The 23,875-nt window shown below is 34.1% G+C and overlaps 2 protein-coding genes across 2 annotated transcripts; one reads left to right on the plus strand and one right to left on the minus strand.

The window, feature by feature from the left end:
* Positions 1–262: 262 nt before the first annotated feature.
* Positions 263–4,169, minus strand: LOC132946833 (uncharacterized protein DDB_G0289917-like). Its single transcript, XM_061016924.1, has one exon. The coding sequence runs from the start codon at positions 2,554–2,556 to the stop codon at positions 1,048–1,050; it is 1,509 nt and encodes a 502-aa protein (XP_060872907.1). The 5' UTR covers positions 2,557–4,169; the 3' UTR covers positions 263–1,047.
* A 2,107-nt stretch (positions 4,170–6,276) lies between these two features.
* LOC132947742 (uncharacterized protein K02A2.6-like) lies at positions 6,277–9,542 on the plus strand. Its single transcript, XM_061017990.1, has 5 exons — positions 6,277–6,376; positions 6,554–6,793; positions 6,857–6,987; positions 7,071–7,584; positions 7,651–9,542. The coding sequence occupies exons 1-5, from the start codon at positions 6,277–6,279 to the stop codon at positions 9,540–9,542; spliced, it is 2,877 nt and encodes a 958-aa protein (XP_060873973.1).
* Positions 9,543–23,875: the final 14,333 nt, after the last annotated feature.

Consider the following 23,875-nt stretch of genomic DNA (forward strand, 5'->3'; position numbering starts at 1 on the left):
ATTTAAAGTTACTTCATTAAGTGCCCTAAAATCGATAACTATTCTGAATTTTTGTTTCCCCGAGGCGTCCTCCTTCTTTTTGACTAATATTAATGGTGCGTTAAACGGACTCATTGACCTTTCTATGATTTCATCTTTCATCATTTGACCTATTTGTTTTTCTATCTCCGGTTGTTGTGAAAACGGTAAACGATATGGTTTTTTATAAATCGGTTTCAAATCCTTAGTTAGAACTTAGAACCTTTATTACGTGTTCTGCTGCCGTAGTACACGTAAGATTATCCCCTTCTAAATAGAAAATGTCCGCGTAATGTTCACATATTTTTATTATCGAATTATATTCGTGAACTTGAAGATGATCAGTACGTATCAACGCCCTGACCCGACGCGAGCGTTCAGTGTCAATTGTGTTTATACACCGTACGCTATCTGTCAAAACATCCGTGTCGTATGAAATATTACGCACTTGACCTACATTTATTTCCTGCGTCATTTCAGATATATTTAATATGCTTATTGTAGTTTTGTTGTTTTTGACTGTATTGTAAATATTCGCGCAATATACGCCCGGTATTAATTCTTGCTTATTAATTAAAATATTTTTATTATTCATTTCTGTATCGGGTATATCGATTTGTACTATTGTCTCTGAGCGCGGTTTTAATGTAAAACAGATATCACTATCGCTTCTGGTTTTATTATTATTTATTGTTAGCGTGTTATTAGCAACGTCTATTACTGCATGATTATCTATTAGAAATTTATTACCAATAATTCCGTCTGCCAGAATCAGAAAAATATTGTTTACAACATAAAATTGTGTTTCGAATGCTTCATTATTAATTATTAATTCTATTTCTGTTTTTCCTATCGTAGAAACTATTTTTTCATTGATGCCTTTCAAATAAATTTTTTCGTTTTCGTTAATTTCAGTGTTTCCTTTTAATGCATTAATTTTGATTATATTTAGATCCGCCCCAGTATCGACTAATAATTTAATTTGATTCTTATTAAAACTGGGTGATTCTAAAGTAATGTGGTTGTCTATTAATTTTGCTGTGATGTGGAAAATCCTGTGTGTGGGTCTTGAACTATTTCTTGGACCAATCTGACTCCCACTGGTGATGGTCCGTTGGCGTTTCCCGACGTGCTTCTTTCGTTTTTCTGTTTTGTATAACAGGTTGAAATTTCATGACCTATCTTATTGCAGTAACTGCAAAGTACGCCCTGAGTATTGTTATTGTCCCTACGAACATTATTGTTGTTGTTCGCATGGCGCGTGCCGTTTACACGATTATTGTTATACGTATTTTGTTGCGCATTAGGTCGATTGCTCCAGCAATCTCGTGCTATGTGATTAGATCTACCACAAGTGTAGCATCCGGTGCTTCGGTTAATATTATTTTGTTGTACATTATTGCCATTGAAATTCCGTCCATAGCCGTTTCCGCCTCGTTGACCGCCGCGATTAACCATGTGTGAGCCATATCCGCTCTGATTATTATTCCCATAGTTATTGCGGTTGTTGTGATTAACATATCGGTTGTTATACCCGTTGAAATTATTATTTCTATTGCTTTGATTTGAATTACCGTTTCCTCCGCGATTAACTGCGTTATTTGTATTACCACCATTTTGTCGTTTTTCCTCGTTATTGACGTCTGCCTGTTTTCCATTACCGATTTGTCTCTGCAACTTATCCATTTCTACTTTTGACTCATATTCGAGCATCTCATCGATCGCCGTTTTGAAACATTGTTCCAATGTACTGGGATTTCGACTTTTCAATACTGTATATAGGTGATGAGGTAACCCTGTCATAAATATGATCATTGCCTGTTTCTTTGTTTGTTTTTTCACTATATCTGCCTCGGCCTGAGCTAGACCTATCGTACTTGCCGCGCAGAGTTTATAATATAACTCTTCGATTCTACTAGCGAATTTTGCCACACTTTCTCCCTCGGCCATACGTGCCGTGTTTAAAGCTATTGATAGGGCCCTCTCCGATACTTTTTGTTCGAATGCCCCTTCTAATATTGTTTTTATTGCTCCCCATGTTTCTAAATTTCGATATTTTGTTACTTCTAATGCATTTCCCGTTAACTTAGAAGTAATTATTTTTAATAATATCGGTGTATCTGCTTCCGTTGTTTCTTTAATTGCGATTTCACAAATATTTATAAATTCGGCTACGTCCTTTTTGCCCGTGCAAATAGGTATCATAGCAATTGCTTTATCTAAATCCATTTTACTCATTTTTTTCTTAACCACTGACTCTAACTGCACGTGAATTACGCTTGAGTCTGACCTAGTACCTAAACGACCTACGGTTTGTTTTCGTGGCGCGGTACCTATCTGTTCTGTTAAACTATGTGTTCTTACTAACTTTTTCTTAACAGTTTTAACTATGTGTTTCCTAGTTTGTTCTAAAAATTCTTTCTTTACAGCGTCTTTTAAAACTGCCTCTTTTAATTCTTTCCTAGATTTATAATTTTCAACTTTTATTGAACTGTCCGCAGAACTAGTATCAATATCTGAACTATCGGATTCTGACATATATTTATCTAAACATTACATATATATAATTTTTAATAAATTATATCTACTAGGTACTTATAAATTATATCTACTAAATTTATTAATGTCCTATCCGCGTGAGTAATTACCAACAGTATTTACTCTACATGTATATACTATTATTGATTTATAAACTAATAATACGTAACTACCGTCACCAAAATTAATAATAAGTAAAAATTTATTACTTATAAAATAAATTATCATGCACAAATATTAAAATGAAATATACGTAAACGCGCGTCGTACGTTGGACATGGATGAGTACCTATCTAATAACACGTAAAACGTTCGACCGCCTATGTTACGCGTGTTAAATTTCGATACGGTATCCCCTCACCCGTTTCCCTCGCCGTGTTCCGCGATGTTTTTTTTATGCGTACGCGCTCGTACTACGCTCGAATATTATAACGAAAAATTCCCCGGTTAGCTACTCCGTAAATCCCTCTAATAATATTCGACTTCCTATCCCCTATTTTAATAGACTATAGACTATAAAAGTATTATTACTAATTTTTCCTAAATGATTTAATTTCCTAATTTACGCGCTTTACCATTTAACCTTCTAAACACTAACAATTTTTTTTTTTTTTGATTTCTAATAATTATTCTATCAACTTATTCTTAGTAATGTTATACTATTTCTTATCCTAGGGCCCTTATAATTAATCTCCCTCTTTTTTTTTCAAAACTTTTCAAAATTTGACGTCAATTACTTTAATAAGGTCATCTACTGCCTTTTAATTCAAAATCTCTTTTTTTTTCAATATATATCACTTAAATTCTCTCAACAATTATATTTCAATTCAATATTTCACTTTAATCAATTATTCTCATATATAATTCAAAAATGCTACGCGCGTGCATCAATTTCCTAGATCAGCCTATCGCCGTCTACTTTAATTTATTAGATCAGTCTCCGCTGTCTATCACAAAATATCATAAAATACTTAGGTCAGTCCCTGCTGCCTATCACAAAATACCATAAAATTCTTAGGTCAGTCCCTGCTGCCTACCATAAAAAATCTCAGATCGGTCCTTGCCGTCTATAAAAATCCTAGATCAGTCTACAGCTGTCTATCATAAAAAATCTTAGATCGGTCCTTGCCGTCTATTTACCATAAAAATCCTAGATCAGTCTACAGCTGTCTATCATAAAATACGTATATAGTTCTTCCCAAGCTTGTTTCCTATTTTTTTTTTCTTTATTTAATTTTATTCGAATATTTTTCCCTAATATTTTACACCACCACCAAGTATAAAATAAACGCTGATATATATGTATCAACGTGAGACGTGCACTTCAAGCTATACAATTTTAATTTTAATTATCTATCTTCACTTAATTAATATACTCACAAGTCACAACAACGTTGTTGCCACTGCTGTGTTCATTTTCCTTGATTGACTGCTGGCCCGTCTTGAATTGTTCGTTGATCCCGGAGTCGCCTTGGTTGATCAGACCTCAACTGTTACCTCCGTGGAGCTGCTTGACGTGGTGTAGCCGCTGCGCCGGTACTGGATCTCCGAAGTTGAATGTAGCCGTCTTGACTGCTAGACTCGCCTTTAGAAATTTAAATCCATCGCTTTGACTGCTCGCCTCGTCTTGAAACTCCTTGAACCTCCTTTTTCGACTGCGCCAGTGTAATGTTCTCGACAGCTTGGTACCTACTATCGTAGTTCTAATAGTAGATAAGTGGCTGCCGAGATATTATAGTTGCGGGTCGCAGACAATTTGTTTGATGATGTAGTCGTGGTTGATAATAAATAAAAGACAATTGTTGTTTTATTGTGAATTTTATTATATTGTTGATAATTTTTCTAAGTCCAAAATATGCTCGTACAGAGTGGCGTGAAGGTGCTTGCACTAATGGGTGGTAGTACACGTCTGAAAACAGGCCGATTCGGGCTCCCTTATATATGAAGTTCCCCGTACCCCCCTGCCTATAGATACTGTATCTCGGCTCACGGATGTGATGTGTGTGACCAGCGTTCCGGCCCACGCATTTTATGACTTCCTTATATTTCTACGTATTGCTAAAAATGCTAATCTATGATTCAATTGAATAATCATTCTACTCTTTTATATTTCTATATTGAACTTTGTCGCGTACCGCGTTGTAATTAAATTAACCATTTTAAATTTTTATATTTGAATATTGTCGTACACAGGACTCCCCGAGTAATTATATTATTCAGTGAGCCTGTCTTCTCATACTAAACAGTAGGAAATCCTATTTCCGTTTCTAATATCCGATTTATGCCGAATTACAGTATAGCTAATCTATAGTATAGTATAATTACTATTATATTACAATGGTGTTGTTAAGTAGTAACTGGCTTACTACAAAATTATCACTCTAAACTACTTACACAATTGCCTTGCAAAGCAGTAGTTCATAAATAAAGAATCTATAGGTACACATAAATTATTGAACGGTTTTTACTTTATTGTTACTGTATGTTAACATACTAATTCGTCTATTGTCTGAATTGAATTGAATTAGATACAACCATTTTTTTAAAAATTATACATACTTGAAAATCCAACCTCCAGTAATTTTTCTGTTAGACATTTATAACATACAAAATATTATATTAACAAAGTTAATATTATTTGATTAAACTGATTCATACAAATGTATTGTAGGCCGTAGCCAAATAAATAATAATCTAAAAATAATATAAGTAAGTTCCAAATCTCGTAAATACCTACCTAACGCTTAATACATACGCTACCACGTGTGTGTTTTCAGAAAGAAAAAAGCGAACAATTATAGGTAACCCACTTTGTTGTACAGTACGTTTCAAGTGCAGTACCTCGTCAAGATGTAAGTCACTATAATGGTTGTGTTAAATCTAAAAGTTGTTGTAATGATAACAGAGTTATCAATTAGAATTTAGAGGTTAGTTCAATATACACTACACATGAAATATAATAGTTATTCAATTGATGTGCGGTCATTAATTTACCATATAATTTAAGTAATTAATGTAATGTTGTACTTTTTGTTAAATAAATAATAAATAAATCTACATGGCGCAGTCGGTTTTGTTTAGTAAAAGGAAACAAATAATAAATAAATCTACATGGCATAAATAATAATAAATAAATAATAATTAAAAATTAGAAACACGTGGTCAAAACAAGTTAAAAGTCAAAATGTCAGAACACATCAGTCTACCTACTTCTTTTGACTTGTCTGGAAGCAATATAGCAGAGAAATGGAAATTATTTAAACAAAGGTTTGATATATATTTGATGGCATCAAGTCAACAAGAGTGTGAAGAAAAACGGAAAATCGCTTTAATGTTACATTGTCTTGGCTCTGAAATTCTACCAATTTATAATAGTTTTGAATTTAATAAAGCTAACGATGCAGCTAAGTATGATGCAGTTATACGTAAATTTGATGAATATTTTATCCCTAAAAAGAACATAGTATATGAACAACACATGTTCTTTACAAGAGATCAAAAGACTGGAGAAAGCATCGATGAGTATGTAAAAGAGCTCAGGTTATTAGCAGCGTCGTGCGAGTTCGGGAGCTAGTTGACACATTGATTCGAGGAAGACTCATTTGTGGATTAACCGATAACAAAATAAAAGAGAGATTACTGAAGGAGGGCAACATCGGATTGGAGAAGGTGCTGGATGTGTGTCGTTCAGATGAAGTAGTAAGAAAACAAATATCAGCAATGGATAATGGCACCAACAATTGCAACGTTGAAGAAATACAGAAGCTTAAGAAATATGATCATCATACACAAAGGGGAAAGCAGATTGAAGAATCTAAAGGTAAGTATAATAGTAATAAAGATGTCAAAATTATAAATAATTGTAAACGATGTGGGAGGAATCATAAAATAAATAATTGTCCGGCTTATAGGAAAATGTGTAATAAGTGTGAGAAATTAAACCATTTTGCTAAACAATGTAGATCAACTAAAAGTGAGAGTAAAATTAATGAAATAGAAGAGAAAGAATTTTTTATAGGCGTTGTGGGTGAAAATAAAAATAATAACAGTGATAAAGATTGGATAGTAAAGTTGAAAACTAATGGTACAGAAATAAGATATAAAATAGACACTGGAGCTCAAGCAAATGTATTGCCAAGTGAGATATTAAAATGTATAAATCCACAGGTATTAATAGAACCAACCAAGGCAAAGCTTAGCACTTTTGATGGAAACAATATTAAAGTACTAGGGAAATGTAATTTAAATATTGAAACGGGAATTAGCAATAAAAATAAAAAAAGTTGTGAATTTTATGTAGTAAATACACAAGTAGATAAAAAAGTAGCTATTCTAGGTCTTGAAGACAGTGTAAAATTAGGCATAGTTAAACGTCTCTTAGAAATAGATGAAAATTATGAAAATATGAACATAACTAAAGAATTTAATCAGGTATTTGAAGGAGTTGGATGCATAGAAGGAAATTATGAGATAAAATTAAAAGATAATTTTGTTCCAATAGCTTGTGCAACAAGAAAAATTCCATTCTCATTGGAAGATCCGTTGAAAAAGAATTAAATAAACTATGTGATTTACAAATAATAGAGAAAGTAGAGGAATTCACTGAATGGGTGCATTCTATTGTTATAGCTAAAAAACCAAATGGAGCTATACGGATATGCCTAGGTCCACAAAATCTTAATAAAGTAATACAACGAGAATATTTTCAAATACCAACTGTAGAGGAGATTTTAAAACAATTGGCGGGGGCAAAAGTTTTTAGTACTCTAGATGCAAATCAAGGTTTTTATCAAATTAAATTGACAAATGAAAGTTCTAAAATGTGTACATTCTCCACGCCAATGGGACGATATAGGTTCTTAAGAATGCCTTTTGGTATTTCTTCAGCCCCAGAAATATTTCATAAAAAATTTAAACAAACATTTGAAGGGTTAGAGGGTGTTGATACATATATAGATGATATAATAGTCTATGGTAAAAATAAAGAGGAACATGATGAGAGGCTGAGAAAAGTACTTCAAAGAGCAAGTGAGAGAAATGTAAAATTTAATAAATTAAAATGCAAATTTAATAAAAGTAAAGTTAATTTCTTAGGACATGAAATAACAAACGAAGGAGTAAAACCAGATTATAATAAAATAAAAACCATAAAGGAATTAAAACCACCAGAGAATAAAGAAGCATTACAGAGAATATTGGGGGTTGTAAATTATGTTGGAAAATTTTTACCTAATGTTGCACAAATAAATGCTCCATTAAGAGAGTTAATAAAAAAAGATGTTATATTTGAATGGACAAAGTTGCATAGTGACGCTTTAGATAAATTAAAAGAAATGTTAATTAGTGAGCCAGTTTTGCAATATTATGATAGTAAGCTACCTTTAACATTATCGGTAGATGCATCAAAGGACGGTTTAGGTGCAGTACTATTGCAAAATAATTTACCTGTTATTTATGCATCGAAATCGTTAACTGAGTCTCAGAAAAAATATGCTCAAACTGAGAAGGAAGCTCTAGGTATTGCATTTGGATGTCATAGATTTCATCAGTACATATATGGTAGAAAAGTTAAAGTAGAAACTGATCATCGTCCATTAGAATCCATATTTAAAAAACCACTAGTATTATGCCCTTTGAGACTACAAAGAATTTTAATAAAACTGCAACAGTATGAATTAATAGTAAAATACAAACCGGGTAAAGAACTATTGATAGCTGACACATTAAGCAGAATAAAATCAGAAGGTGATAGTATATTTGACGATTGGGAGAATAGAGAAGTTGAAGTTACAATTGAAGAAGTGAATGTGAGCACATCAATTAATGAAAATAAACGTGAACAAATTAAGTCAGCTACAGAATTAGATAAAGAACTAAATTTGTTAAAACATTATGTCATTGAGGGTTGGCCGGAAAAAAGAGAGCAATTAAATGAAGAAACCAAAAAATATTGGGAGTGTAAAGAATTGACAACAGTATACGACGGAGTACTATATAAATCAAACAGGATAATTGTACCAGAAAGTTTAAAAAGTGAAATGTTGAAAAGGATCCATTTTAATCATATGGGTATCGAAAAATGTAAATATAGAGCTAGAAGCTGTTTATATTGGGTAGGTATGAATAAGGACATAGAAGGAGTTGTGAATAAATGCCAAATTTGTTTAAAATATAGAAAAACAAACACAAAAGAGCCGCTTGAGTGTTCGGAGGTACCAGATAAACCTTGGCAGGTGGTAGATACAGATTTGTTTTATTTTCAAGGAAAAAATTATGTTTTTATAGTAGATTATTTCTCTAAATTTGTAGAATTTGTAATGATACCAAAACTAACTAGTAGTAACACAATTAATGCAATCAAAAGTAATTTCTCTAGGCATGGGGTACCTGAAACCATTAGATCTGATGGAGGTACTCAATACACATCAGAAGAGTTTCAAAAATATATAAAAGAGTGGCATATAAAACACATAATATCGAGCTCTACTAATGCACAATCAAATGGAATGGTAGAAAGACATATCCAAACAATAAAAAAAATGTTGATCAAGGCAGATGAGGATAACAAAGATGTATATCTAACGTTATTAGAATATAGAAATACACCAATAAGTAAAGATTTAGCATCCCCTGCTGAAATATTAATGGGTAGGAAAATAAAAGGGTTGTTACCTATAGAAGATGAAAAAGGGAAATATGTGAAGGTGAGAGAAAAATTGATAGAATTACAAAATAAACAAAAACAGTATCATGATAGAAACGCTAAAGGATTAAAAGAGTTAAAGGAAGGGGATAAGGTTTATTTACAAAAAGAAAGAAATGGAAAACAGTGGAGTCCAGGAGTAATAAAAAATAAAATAGATGGTAGAAGGTCATATATTGTAAAATTAGATAAAGGGGGAGAATTGTGGAGAAACAGGAGACTATTACATAAGACACCAGAAAGTATTAGAGAATTAAAATGGAGAAAAGAACAAGGAAAATAAGAATGTAATAGATAGAGAAGGAAGGACTGAATATAAAAGAAAGACAAAAATACCTGGAAAATTTAAAGATTTTAAGATGTAATAAATAATCAAATATATTGTGTTTTTAAAATTATGTTTTTAAACTATTATATTTTATTTTTTATTGTTTTATTTTTATTTTTTAATTGTCTTGTAAAATGATGTTTTAATTTAATTTTAAAATTAACTAAAAAAGGGAGATGTAATGATAACAGAGTTATCAATTAGAATTCAGAGGTTAGTTCAATATACACTACACATGAAATATAATAGTTATTCAATTGACGTGCGGTCATTAATTTACTATATAATTTAAGTAATTAATGTAATGTTGTACTTTTTGTTAAATAAATAATAAATAAATCAACAGTTGTGTTAAGTGTCTGGTTAGGTTTGAGGTGACAAAAAACTCAACACAAACACTTTTGGATGTCACTTTAAATATGTATTATATTACGACCAAATATGAATACATGTGCCACTCGGTCGATGAGATTAACGTCGGACGATATCGATATGCTATCGTTCCGACGGTCCGAAAATCGACTCAGCGAGCGGCCTTTTCCGCCGACCGTTGTACGTCTTACGCGACACAGTCCCCTTCCTGCATTGACGTGACCGGCTCGTTGGGAGAGTCGACCCGGTCACATTGCTTGCGTTCCATAGTGGTGGTTGGAGGTAAGGTAGACAAGATCGCTATAGTGTTTGTACATTGTACTTGCTACTAATGCGGGCCGCGTCATCTTAGCCACGTACGTATATTCTATTATATTATATTTATAGTTCAACAATAAACATGAATTCTACAATAAGTAATACGGAAAGTTAAATTATTGGTTACTAAAAAGATCTCATTTACTATATTATTAACTATTTTAATAGTACATATTTTTATTTATATTGTAATGTATAGTTGTTATTAACTTTTAAGACAATTCTGACTTGCATTATAGGGTGGAATAGGTTGATGTGTGCTAACGCCGTATTATCGTTGAAATCAGGAATTAATGATTTATAAATAAAAACACTAGTTAAATTACTTCACGTACACTAATTTTATTATTTCTACTCAAACACGATTTAACTTATAACTAAGATTTTCTGTCTACACTATAGAGGTTCTGTCTAACTCGAGTCCGTACTCCGACTGCCGACACGGCCCCGTCCGTGGGAACCGTATCGGTCCTTGCACGGCGAATTCGCTGACCAACGCACTTCCCACAGTCACGTAGGCCATTGCGTTATCCAGCGAACGCACATATCGCATACAGGGTGTATAGTATATACAGGGTACAACATACCCCCCGAGTTAAACGGAAGCAGTCCCTGCGACCTCGTAAATACAAATTACTTCCCCAAATCTAAAATAAAATCTTAAACTAATAACATGTTTGCTTAATATTTTAGGTGCGCTAGTATACAATATCGCCACATGCGCCTTGCTTATTTAAATCTATTTTAAGCTAAATATTCTATCGGTTACAAGTACATTATAAATAAAAGTTATAATTATATATTTAAATTTGAGTTTCCGCTACAACATCTCGTGGTTGGTACATGATGGGCCTCCTAGCAGTATATTTAACAAAACAGAATAAAGAACTCAAGAGAGTTATAAGAATGGTCGCGATAATAATCAGAGATATGATAACATATAGGTTACTTTCTTTTGGAGTATAATTTTTATTTTTCTCAACTTTTATCATTTCCTCGATTTCTTTTAAAGATTTAGAATGCCGTGATAAGTCTTCCAGACCAATGCTGTTATGACTCTCCGAAAAATTAAGCGCTTCAACGAGGTCCTGAGAAATATTTGTTACTAAAAGATGACCTAGACCCTCACTTTGTATAGGATTATAAAGATTTTGGCTGGAATTCCTAACAATCACTTGCGATGGAAAGAGAATAGTTTGTTTTGCATATAAAACACATTGTGGGTTTAATGTTATTTGCCCTGTCCCATTAAGGATGATGTTGTGCGGATCCTCATTAACACACTTAATAGCTACATTTTCACTTACTGATACGTACAACCATGTATTTGTAGATTCTAAGCGACTAAAAATAGAATTATTAATTTTTACATATTGAACTTTACATACAGAAGAATTTTCCTTTAGACCTAAGAGAGAGTTAACACCACAAATTGTATTTGTCGAACTATACATGCACATGATCTGCGAGCAATAGAAAGAAGTGTCGATGCGTTTACAATTCCCCAACTGTGATTCGGTTAGAGGGATAAAATATTCTCGATTTTAGCTAAGTGCTAATACAGAAGGTACGGATGTGAGAATAGAATATGTCTGGCCCTGTTGTCGAACAGGAAATGGTATAAGCCTATAACCCTTGTAGAGATTAGAACTGATTAAAGGGATCTTTTGTATAAATATCAGGGCGTTGCTTGCGAGTAAAACTGAAACTTGGGTAACCTGAATGAATTTTGTGATACTAAACTTTTCTAATGGGAAAGGTAAATTCGAGCCTATGGGTAGAGTTAATTGAATTTCTCGTAAGTGTTCCACATATTGTTGATGAGTCATGAGGCTCGGATGAGCTTGTCCGTGGATTGCAGAGTTCACAATTTGTAGGAGTTTCTGTACACCAAATGCCTGTTGGGTAAGCAGTAAGCTTATACCGTTCACTTGCTCACTGAGCATTTCTCGAGCGTCTAGTTCTGATAGAGTTGAAAGCGACTTCCCCAGTTTTTCACTTAGATGGGTGATCAAATCCCCCATATTCTTTCGTTCTTTAGAAATTGTTGTCAAAGTTGAGTTTATATCGTTAACCGTGGCTCGTACAATTCTGGTCTGTGCTTCTAGAATGTTCAGGGTATCAGTTCTAGCATTACTCAATTCCGAGATTTTGGAGTTTAAGAACTCTGCATCCTCATCTGAACACACGCCGAATAAAACTTTGGAAACTCTGCCAACTGCATTGAAAAGACCTCTTCTTACTCTTGTTGATTGGTAATTTGAGTCTAAAGATCCTAGAATTTCTCCCTTAACCTGTTCGATTTGGTGAAAAATCGATGTTGTGCTGGATTTCAACCATTCGCAACTGGAAAGGACAGCTGTCGATTGGTGTACCCAACTATACCGTTTGCAAAATAATTCGAGTTGTTTATGGAAAGCGACGATATCGTTGTGATTAGTGTCCAAAGCAGAGATATTCAGGAAGGTTACGAGTTTGAATTCGTTGACCACTGGATGTATTGTGCCCATGGGTTGATACAGGATGCCTGACTCGGGTACTGAATTTATTGTGTATCCTGTCCTCCCAAATACTATATTGGTCTGAATGAAAAATTTTGATCTGTAACATTATTTTTTTTTTTTTTTTTTTATTTATTTACTATACTAATATTTACAACCATGAGTAACTCACATTACTCTATGAAAGGTTTAACAAGGTTTTTATGTACTTTTGTTTTCTTTTTACCCCTGAGGATGGTCACATTGTCGTTACAATTTAGTTCTAGGACTTGGTAAGGTCCAAGCCATTTGGCACTCAGTTTGCCTTTTCTCGCTTTGTCTTGTAGCAGAACCCTATCTCCTACATGAATGTCAACGGATTGTGCGGTTTGGTCGTAGTCGAGCTTGGTTTTCTGTTTCTTTTGAATTAGACGTTCTCGGGCGATCTGGTGGGATTCCCTTAACTTCTGTTTTAACTCTGTTTGGTAGTCATCATAATTATAGCGGGCTTCTGGGGCCTTTGTCAGTGAATTGGGCACCAGCAAGGTCTTGCCATATAGTAACTCATAAGGTTGTTTACCCGTAGAGCTATGCACCGATGAGTTATACACGAACATTGCATACGGGACGTACGAATCCCAGTTTTGTTGGTTGACATCTACATAATGTCGAAGGTATTCCCCTAGGGTTCTGTGGCTCCGTTCAAGTGCCCCGTTCGCCTGAGGATGGTAAGGTGACGTCGTGGAATGCTTTATGCCGATAAGCTTGCATGTTTCAGTGAAAACTCGACTGAGGAATTCGGTACCTTGATCACTTACAAGTCTCTGAGGCATCCCATGAATACATATGAAAGAAGTCACAAAATGGTATGCTACCGTGTTTGACTCCTTATTGGCCATGGGTGTTGCGATTGAGAATTTCGTCAGGTCACATTGCATGGTCAGTATATATGCGTTACCATCAAAAGTTCGTGTTAATGGACCCACAACGTCTATAAATACTTTCTCGAATGGTTCAGACGCTGTGGTGCTGATTATCATGGGTTGCTTAGTGTTACGGTTAGAAATTTTATTTACTTGACATGAAGTACATTTGTTAATGAATTCGGTAACATCCTGTTTCAACCCTTCCCAATCATACTGGCACTGAATTCTTTTTATTGTCTGTTGTATACCGCGATGACCACCTAAGACCGTGGCATGATGTTCATGGATTATTGCATGTTTGTCCAGCTCGGAAGCGTTTTGCTGGGAGATTACTTGAATCGAAATGCCGGAATTTTGAAAGATGTATTTTATCATCTGTAGTACGGTAGATTCATCCAGCTGATCTAAGCCACTACCAATACGCGGCATGGCAAGCTTTTTGATTTCGACCTCTTGACAGAATCTTCTCAGATTTAGTAAAGATTCATAGATATCTTGAAGAGTTGGTTTCTGCCAACATTTTTCCTTTGTCACCAAATTCAAAATGTATCGTGATCCCAACTTGAAATAAGCTATCTCTGTTTTCTTCGGGTGCTGTTGCTTTAGTTTCTCTACATGACCATATCTCCTTCGGAATTCTAGGGCTATCCCTCGGCTTAATTTAAGGTCTCCTGATACACAATGAACTAAATGAAATTCTTCGGGGGTTTCAAAGATATCTCCCGAAACTTCATGTACATTTGAGTTCTTCACATTTTGACTAGCTGGGTCTTCCATGTATTCTTCAAACGATTTTAGGGTTATTCTTTTATCCTCCTGTGAAGTCTGAGATCTGGTCCTTATTACATTCACTCCAGCAATGCGGCTTAGGGCGTCCGCGTTAGTATTGGTTACTCCGGGTTTATATACTACTTCATAATTGTATTCAGCTAATTTCAATCTCCATTTCATCAGCCGAGATCCCGGATCTTTGACGTTGAATAACCACGTTAGTGGCTGGTGATCAGTGAAAATCTTAAACTCTCGTCCCAACAAATATGGACGGAAATGCTTGACTGCCCAGACTATACTCAATAGCTCTTTCTCAGTAGTACTGTAGGCTTGTTCTGCTTTGTTGAGTGTTCTAGAAGCATAGGCGACTGGGAGATCTTGTCCTGGAATACCTTGGGATAATATGCTACCGATCGCGAATTGGCTTGCATCTGTGGTCAGAATGAACTCTTTTTCAAAGTTAGGGTACTGTAGAATTGGAGCATTAATTAATTTTTCTTTTAACATATCAAACGCGGTTTGAGCTTCAATCGTCCATTCGAATGGTACGTTTTTCTTTAAGAGTGAAGTAAGAGGTTTTGAAATTCGGCTATAGTCTTTGATAAATCGACGATAATACCCTGACAGACCCAAGAATTGCTTTATTTCCACCACATTTCTAGGTGTTGGATGTTCCTTGACACATCGTATTTTTTCTGGATCTGGTTCGACACCCTTGTCGGTTATAAAATGTCCTAAATATATTACTTCTCTTCTGAGAAACTGACATTTCGATGTTTGAAGGCGAAGATTATGTTTATCAAGTCTAGAAAATACCTCCCTTAACTTTGATTCATGATCCGTTAAATCTGTTGCATAAATAATAATGTCATCAAGATTAACAAAAGCTTTGACACCATTGATTCCGATTAAAACTGAATTCATCAGACGCTGAAAAGTACTGGGCGCTCCACTCAGCCCGAATGGCATCTGTATAAACTCATAGTGTCCTTTGTCCGTCGAAAATGCAGTTTTCTGACGGTCTTCTTCCCGTATCGGCACCTGATGATATCCACTGGCCAGATCTAGTGTGGAATAGTACCGAGAACGACCTAGCTGATCTAAAATTTCGTCTATTCGCGGTATTGGGAATGCATCTCCCACTGTAATCTGATTCAGGCGACGGAAATCGACGCATACACGATGCTGAGGTTTCCCTTGCGCATCAGGTTTTTTTGGTACGACGATTAGTGGTGCATTCCATGGAGAATCAGAAGGTTGTATTATTTTGTTTTCTTCTAACTCTTTCGTTTGTTTAATAATTTCTTGTCTATGGGCATACGGAAGCCTATAGGGACGTACATTAATAGGTGTAGCATTCTCCGGGGTACGAATTTCATGATGTATGGTGGTTGTGGACGTAAGAGTGTCTCCACTTAAATGAAATATATTCGTAAACTCTCGGCATACCTTCCATAAGCTGTTGCATTCTTCGGGATTCAAGTGCTCTGTCTGTAATGTCTCTTTAATGCGTTTTAAACGATTTGTGTCCCCCGTTTCCTTTTGTGAATGTGTAGCCACTAGCGTCGTGGATTCTTGGTACTCGCTACAAGATACATCCTTTAGCTGAAGCGGTTGTAGTGTTACTGGATTCTCTGTGCCATTCACTACGACTGCCAACAGTTGTTTTTGTCTGACTGTAGATAGGACATTCCCCAAGCGTATGTTCTCTCCTCCGATAGGTTGGGAATGAATGACAAAAGTGCTGCCTTCCGCTGCTGTTGTGCTAATTGCTATTATGGTTTCCGTACGTGGTGCCACCTGGATTGGCTCTTCATTGGTTTGCGTGACTCTCGAAGCTTGATAGTCAATAATAAGTCCGTTGTCAACCAGAAAAGGTTTGCCCAAAATACCCTCATGAGGCACTGGAAAATCGTCCCGAATGACTTGGAAGCTCGTTGGCTGCACCTTTGTTCCAAATTGCACGTCCAAAGTTACGGACCCAAGAGTGTGGACTAGATACTCATTTATTCCCTTCAGTTGGTAAATCTGGGTTTCGTCGACAAATACCTCGTCAAGTAGGCTAGACAATTTTATCATGTTTAGATCACTTCCGGTGTCCAGTAGAAAGTGTGCACTACCCTGAACGCATTGTGGTATTTGTAAAGAGACATGATTCTCCACTAATTTTGCTTCGAAAAGGAGAACCCCTGCAGGTTGAGAGTGGCTGTCTTGATTTGTCCCACCGGGCGTCCGCCACTGGGGCCCGGTGTTGATTCGTTTCCCGATGCCGATGCTTGCTTTTCCTGTTCTTTCTTCGCATTAACATATTTGCGTTTTCGACATTCTTCCAATGTATGATTTGGTTTTTTACAGTACCGACATGTAATTGTTTTCACATCGCGTAGTTCAGTTTTTCCTTTCTGATGTGACTCTTTATACCGAATTTTCTCTGCTTCTGACGCACGACATTGTCGAGCTTGGTGGTTTGTTCGTCCACATAGGAAACACGCGCCACTTGACTTGCTGTGAGATGCCGTCGGATTTTGATTCGATTTGTATTTATTATCCACTTTCTGGTGAATGTTATTTTTACGCATTTCCTTTTGTGATAAGCGTGACGTTTCCTCCTCGATTGCGATCTGAACAGCTTCGTTTAAATCGTTCGGCTTTCTAGCCTTGACTATTATCCTAGTGTCGTGAGGCAGGCCCTCTGTGAATGCAGTCAGGATCTGCATCGCTGTTATTTTTGATATATCATCTGGGTTATCTAGTCTACCCGTAGATATTGATGTTTCGAGAATTTCGTAAAATAATTGTTCTGCTCTATCTGCGTATTGTTGTATCGTTTCTCCGTATGCTAATCTGAACATCGATAATTTCGTGTGTAAGTGTGATAAAGTGAATTTTTTTTCAATCATTGAGTTTAATATTGTTTTCAAGTCTTCATATTTCTTAATGTCTTTATATCGTATTGCACGATATGCCTTACCAGTAAGTCTTGTTGTAATTCCTTTAACAAAATTCTCTTTTTCACTCGGGTCAATATTTTGCAGTGCAAAATCGCAGGAATTTTGGAACGCATGATTAGAATCTGAACTTTCCCCGTCGAACATTGGGATTAATTTTAGTGCTTGTTCTATAGACATGTGTTTAGACATTTTTACTACTTGATTTGACGTCGGTTTTCTATTTGATTGGAGTACTTGTGTTGACTGCTCGATTGCAATATCTACGTTACCTAGTGTCGCTTGAACTTCGTGTAAAATAGTGTTCGATTGTTGTATGTTTTTTTTAGTCTGTCGTTGATTCGGATTCTGTGAATGGGTTGATGGATGCTCAGAATTATTTGGATGCTCTGGTTTAGTTGGATGCTCTGATTTGCAAAGATGCTCTGTACCTGCTAGATGTTCTGAACTAATTTGACTTCGTAATGGATACCTAGATGTACCTACAATCTCCCCTGTTGGATCTAAACAGTCCCTTTCCCTATTTAAAACTTTGTGTGGTATGTATAATTCCCCACTAGAGGTATCACTAGCCGGACTAGATAAATCTATTAAATCTGAATTATCACTATCGCTTGCCCCCGGATTCGACATGCATTAATGAGAGACAAGAGTACAACAATAATAGTATTACTATAAACTATATTACTAAATATTATACTATATATTATATTACTAATATTATTATAATAATATTTATTAAAACTTACAAAACGATGACATAAAAATATTGTTGCATTATGATTGATGTCGACTGTTGTTGTTTAACTTGATAACGCTGCTGCTGATAATGGCACGGTGTTGATATACTGACCCACTGACGCGGCGGCGTTGACCTTGCCCTACTCCCTTGCGGCAACGCGTACAGGAACTGGGCGGTGGCACTGTCCACACGGCGGCGGCAACGACGACGACGATGACGGCGGCGACCGAACTCTCCTTGTAAATGTGCACGCAGCGCTGTCTCGTATAATGATGTGGTAACGTGTTGTCCCGGCGGCGGTGATGACGTCGACGACGAAGACGACCGAACTCTCCTTGTCTGTGCTACTACGTATCGGCGGCGGCGACAACGCGTATAATAATGTGGCAACGTGTTGTCCCGGCGGCGGTGACGACGTCAACGACGAAGACGACCGAACTCTCCTCGTCTGTGCTACTACGTATAGGCGGCGGCGACGACGCGTATAATACGAATATTATATTACGTGACAATTATGACAACACTTACGAGTGTTTATTCCGATTCCTTGATATTGAAATTAAATTTCGACGACGATAGCTTACGTAGATTCGTTAGTGATCTCCAAAATTGCACTGCCGTAGAATAAAGTACAACAGTTTTTCTCTTTTGGAGATCCCACCGCTGCCACCAAATGATGTGTGCTAACGCCGTATTATCGTTGAAATCAGGAATTAATGATTTATAAATAAAAACACTAGTTAAATTACTTCACGTACACTAATTTTATTATTTCTACTCAAACACGATTTAACTTATAACTAAGATTTTCTGTCTACACTATAGAGGTTCTGTCTAACTCGAGTCCGTACTCCGACTGCCGACACGGCCCCGTCCGTGGGAACCGTATCGGTCCTTGCACGGCGAATTCGCTGACCAACGCACTTCCCACAGTCACGTAGGCCATTGCGTTATCCAGCGAACGCACATATCGCATACAGGGTGTCTAGTATATACAGGGTACAACAAGGTTAGTGATATAAATATGGAATATCTTTTAATTAATCTACAATTTTAAAATGCCATTTTGTATGAACATTGTGCCATTGTGTACTACAGCGAAACTTCCATATTATTTCAAACTCTTATAGGGCATAAAAAAATTCGTATTAATGAGAATTTCGTTAAATAGAATTGAATAAATTGTTTTCTAATTTGGTTTAGTTCTCAAAAAAATTTCGTTAAACGGAAGTTAATTATATGGAAGTTTTACTGTATATGCCTACTAATATACTAGACAGTTATAAGTCCTGAAAAATATTGTTTTTAATTAAAATTAACGAAAATAAATATTGTCAAAAACTATATGGGTTAAGTTAAATATTTTTAAAACCATTCCATAATTAGCACATTCCCTAAGAGTTGGACAAATAAAAACTGATACTGATTCAAATAGGCAACAAACCTATGAATCAGCCCTCATCGTATAGAATTCTGTGCATGTTGGATACATATAGGACTCTACTCGAAAATATAACTCACACACGAATTAAGTATTGCTTTAAGTTAAATAATGAAATCTCTGACTCCCAGTATGAATTTGGTAGAGGGAGATCCACCCTAACGGCACTAAAAAAGCTCAAGGAAAAAATAAACTCTGCCCCAGAGATAAATGGTATACTAACACTAGACGTTAAAACGTGTTTAATAGTGCAAAATGAGTGAACATTACTCAAGGTATGACCAATAAAAATATCCCTGAATCCCTGTGCCAATTAGTTATAACTAGTGATGGGCAAATTCCCGGGAATATTCCCAACACCGGGAATTTCCCGAAAATATAACAAGTTTTTAAATATTGATCATAGGTTGCAGTTTTAAATTAAACTTATGGTTGTAAATGATCCAAATGACAGATCTTTATTGATATTATGTCAGTTTAAATATTTATTCTTTAAAAAAAAGTTATTAAGTAACTATAATTTAATTTTTTAATTAAAATCTGTACAATGATCAGAAAATAAACGATCCCACTTTCATTTATATATGTTGAAAAAATAAAAATAAACATACTGAAACTGAAATACTGAATAACATAAAAATAATATATTTTTTTTTTAAAGAAATTTCCTGAAAGGTTAAGAAGAAGAAGAAGAAGTAAAGCTGTCTGCATGCATTCCACAAGGCTTAGTTCTCAATCCAACCATATGGAAGGTACTCTACGACGGCCTCCTGAGAGCCGAAATGCTATCAAACATCCACCTTCTAACGTTTACAGATGACATTGCACTAGTACTAGTCTAGTAGCCAACGTGAATGTTACATACAGGATCCAGGAACTCCACGAAGCAGCCGAAATAGCTTCTTTGTGATTTTCTGAAAATGAAATTGAACTTGCGCACCATAAATCAGAAGCATTGGTTATAACCAGAACAGAATCTAAAAATAATGAACATTAAGATAAGAAGAGTAACTATAAAGACCAGTAAATGCATAATGTATCTACTATCTAGGGATACAAATAAAATTTATTTTAATCAAATACAATTCACAAACAGTATCTGACAACGCTGACCAATTTGGGTAGATACTTGGCATAATGATTCTAAATACCAAAGGCCCCCAAAATAAACAAAATGATCATATTAGAAAGCGTGGAAAACTCCATCATGATCAATTTTTTGGTCAAAACCAATATTGAAAAGTGCATGGAAGATACTGAATAAAACTCAAAGGAAAATATCACTTAGAGTGACAAATACGTCAAGGTTTTTGTTATGAGTTTGGTACCGAAAATGGTTTAAAAATACCAAGATTATTTTTTAATTCAAATATTTTGTAGTTTTGAACATTGCCAGTATCTACCAGAGAGATCTTTTTCAACCTCAAAATCCTCAAACCTTAATGAAATATTTTTATAAAAGTTATAAGTTATAACATAACTATATTAGATTCTGAGCAGAGCGATGAAACTAGTCGTTTTACAATGGTGTTTATTTTTTTATCCTGTATACAAAATTTCTACTAGAAGGAGTGCTTCGATTTCAATACAAGTACCTTATCTTTTAGCAAATTGGATCAAGATGGTACTTTAGGGAGGTCATTTTTTGATTTTCTCAATAGTTATATTATGAAGGTTTATCAAGCATTGTGTCCGTTCTCAAAAATAAAAATGAAGAAAAACAGAGGCAACAAAACATTGATAAAATAAATTTAATAAATTGCTTCAATTTTCATCTTTAAAGGAGGTTTCTGCATTTCTTATAGCTTATTAGTTCAAGTTGGTACTATTGAGAGATCAAATTGACAATTACACTTCTATATTGTTCTGTGCTAAAACATACTATTATTGTTCATTATTAAAAGTGGGATATTATTGAATATATAAATTATATAGGTATCTCTGGGGCTGAATTTTGTTACATGATAAAGATTTAAAATTTAAATATTAAAGGTAGGCCGAGTTCTGCTTATCATGATTATTTTACATAAATAAATTGTAAAATGTATTATATTCTTGTATAAAGTATTTTACCTTTGCACTCTAGATATAAAAAATGAAATTAAAAAAATATATAAATATCATTGAAAACTAATATGTGTTCATTGGATGAATATAAACGTACCTACATAATATTATATATTATTATACAGACTCGAACAGAAAAACATGACAAATAAAAAATGAAAATTGATACTAGTTAAAGGTAAAAAAAATTATGAAAATTATATGGAAAGTAAATATTTTAAGATTTACTTATGTCTGAAAACTTTTTGATAAATATAATTCTACATTACATGTTGAAAGTAGAAACGTACCTACATAGTAGTATAGTACATAGTAAAATTATTATTTTCTTAATATTAACTTATATATTATAATATTAGTGTAATGTTTCCTACTTAATAAGTTAATATCAGTTTGATATTTTAATATAAATATAAAATTATCATTACCTTCTACGGAACCGCTACAACTTATAATGAATATCACAGTTACTGTTATTAAAACTTTATAAGATATCATAGTTAGTGTTCAGATCACTACAAAGAACGACTAACGGGCATTAGTGTTACTTTACAAATAATATATTAATATGATTAATTTCTGAATAAGGAAAATATAATTCGTTAGTGTTTTATAAATTAACAACTAAGTAAACGTTTGACGCTCTCGGATATTATGTAGAAAACACGATAACATATAAGTGTGTGTATGCACAACTGCATTTTAGTTTATTTCGTGGAGACTATTTCAACAAAAAAAACATTATTGTAAAATCAATACATTTATGGCTCTATTTAGAAGCTTTTTTTTTTTTTTTTTATAATTTTTATTAGATGATATACAATCTATACACAAAGGCATAATAAGAATATGTGCTATAATAAGTTTGAACATGAAAAGGGTGAGGGAAGAAGCCATCCAGTGATCGCTATTTAGAAGCTAAAATGACAATCATAAAGCGTTTTACATGTAACAAACATGATGTAACTTTTAAGAATGTACACGAAAATATAAAATTATTTCAAAAAAATCAATTTCATGCAATTTTAGAACTAATATTACGAAATGGAAAAAAAGATGGGACCACACCATGTTAATCATACCCATGAAATCTAACATGCAGACAAACAGTCATAGAATAATATACCTATACTTGCATGAAAGTCAAGACGTTCGAAATCGAACAACGATAGAGAATAGAAAAACTGCGAAATGAATCGTGAAATAACGTAAGGTAACACCAGCAGACACGGCAAGGATATATAGAAATAATATAAAAACTGTAAATAATATGTATATCGTAACCTACAAAATAATATTTTTAAAATAATTCGAAATTTATTGTATCTTACATAGTTGCATGTCGATAAAAAATATTATTTGAAAACATTTGGAGGGCATTTTAAACCCTTAAACCTCCTGTACCTATATCATATTTTCTATAATTATTGACTTAAGTTATAATAGGTAGAACGTAGGTATCCTAATGACCTAATAATGTGTTAAAGAAGTTTTCGTTTAAATATTGTTATAAATTATATTTAATTAAAATTATTACTATTTTCTTAATAGTATTAAAAATGTACTTAAAATGTTTTTATTTTATCCAATTTGTATGTTTTCTACATGGTATTTGTTGCGAGTGAAGCGAGCAATTTTTGTATACAACCTGTTTTTAGGGGTGGTTGGGTGGATGGATGGAATAAATATATTTGGCTCTTTCAATTAAAATTGTTCACCACGCCACTGTTATCGTGTTTTCTTCATTATAGCGGCAAACGTTTACTTAGTTATTAATTTATAAAACAACAACGAATTATATTTTCCCTATTCAGAAATTAATCATATATATTATCCTATATATTATTTGTAAAGTAACACTGATGCCCGTTAGTCGTTCTTTGTAGTGATCTGAACATTAACTATGATATCTTATTAAGTTTCAATAACAGTAGTTATTTTTGTAGTATTAGGTAGTCTAGGGTTCTGAAATTGCATAAAATTGATTTTTTTGAAATATTTTACGCTATATACGTTATATTAATAAAAGATTAAAAAAAAATTTTAATTTAAAATTATAGTGTAAACTATAAAGTACAGTAAAAACACTAAAAACATCTATTTAGTTAAGTGTTAGGAAAAAGTATACATATAATATAATATATTATAGTATACTATAATTAGTTATATAAAAACTGTTAAGTAAAAAAATAATGCTAATTATTTACTCAGACAAAACCCTAA

This window comes from Metopolophium dirhodum, chromosome 6 (genome assembly GCF_019925205.1).
Source record: "Metopolophium dirhodum isolate CAU chromosome 6, ASM1992520v1, whole genome shotgun sequence".
NCBI lineage: Eukaryota > Metazoa > Arthropoda > Insecta > Hemiptera > Aphididae > Metopolophium > Metopolophium dirhodum.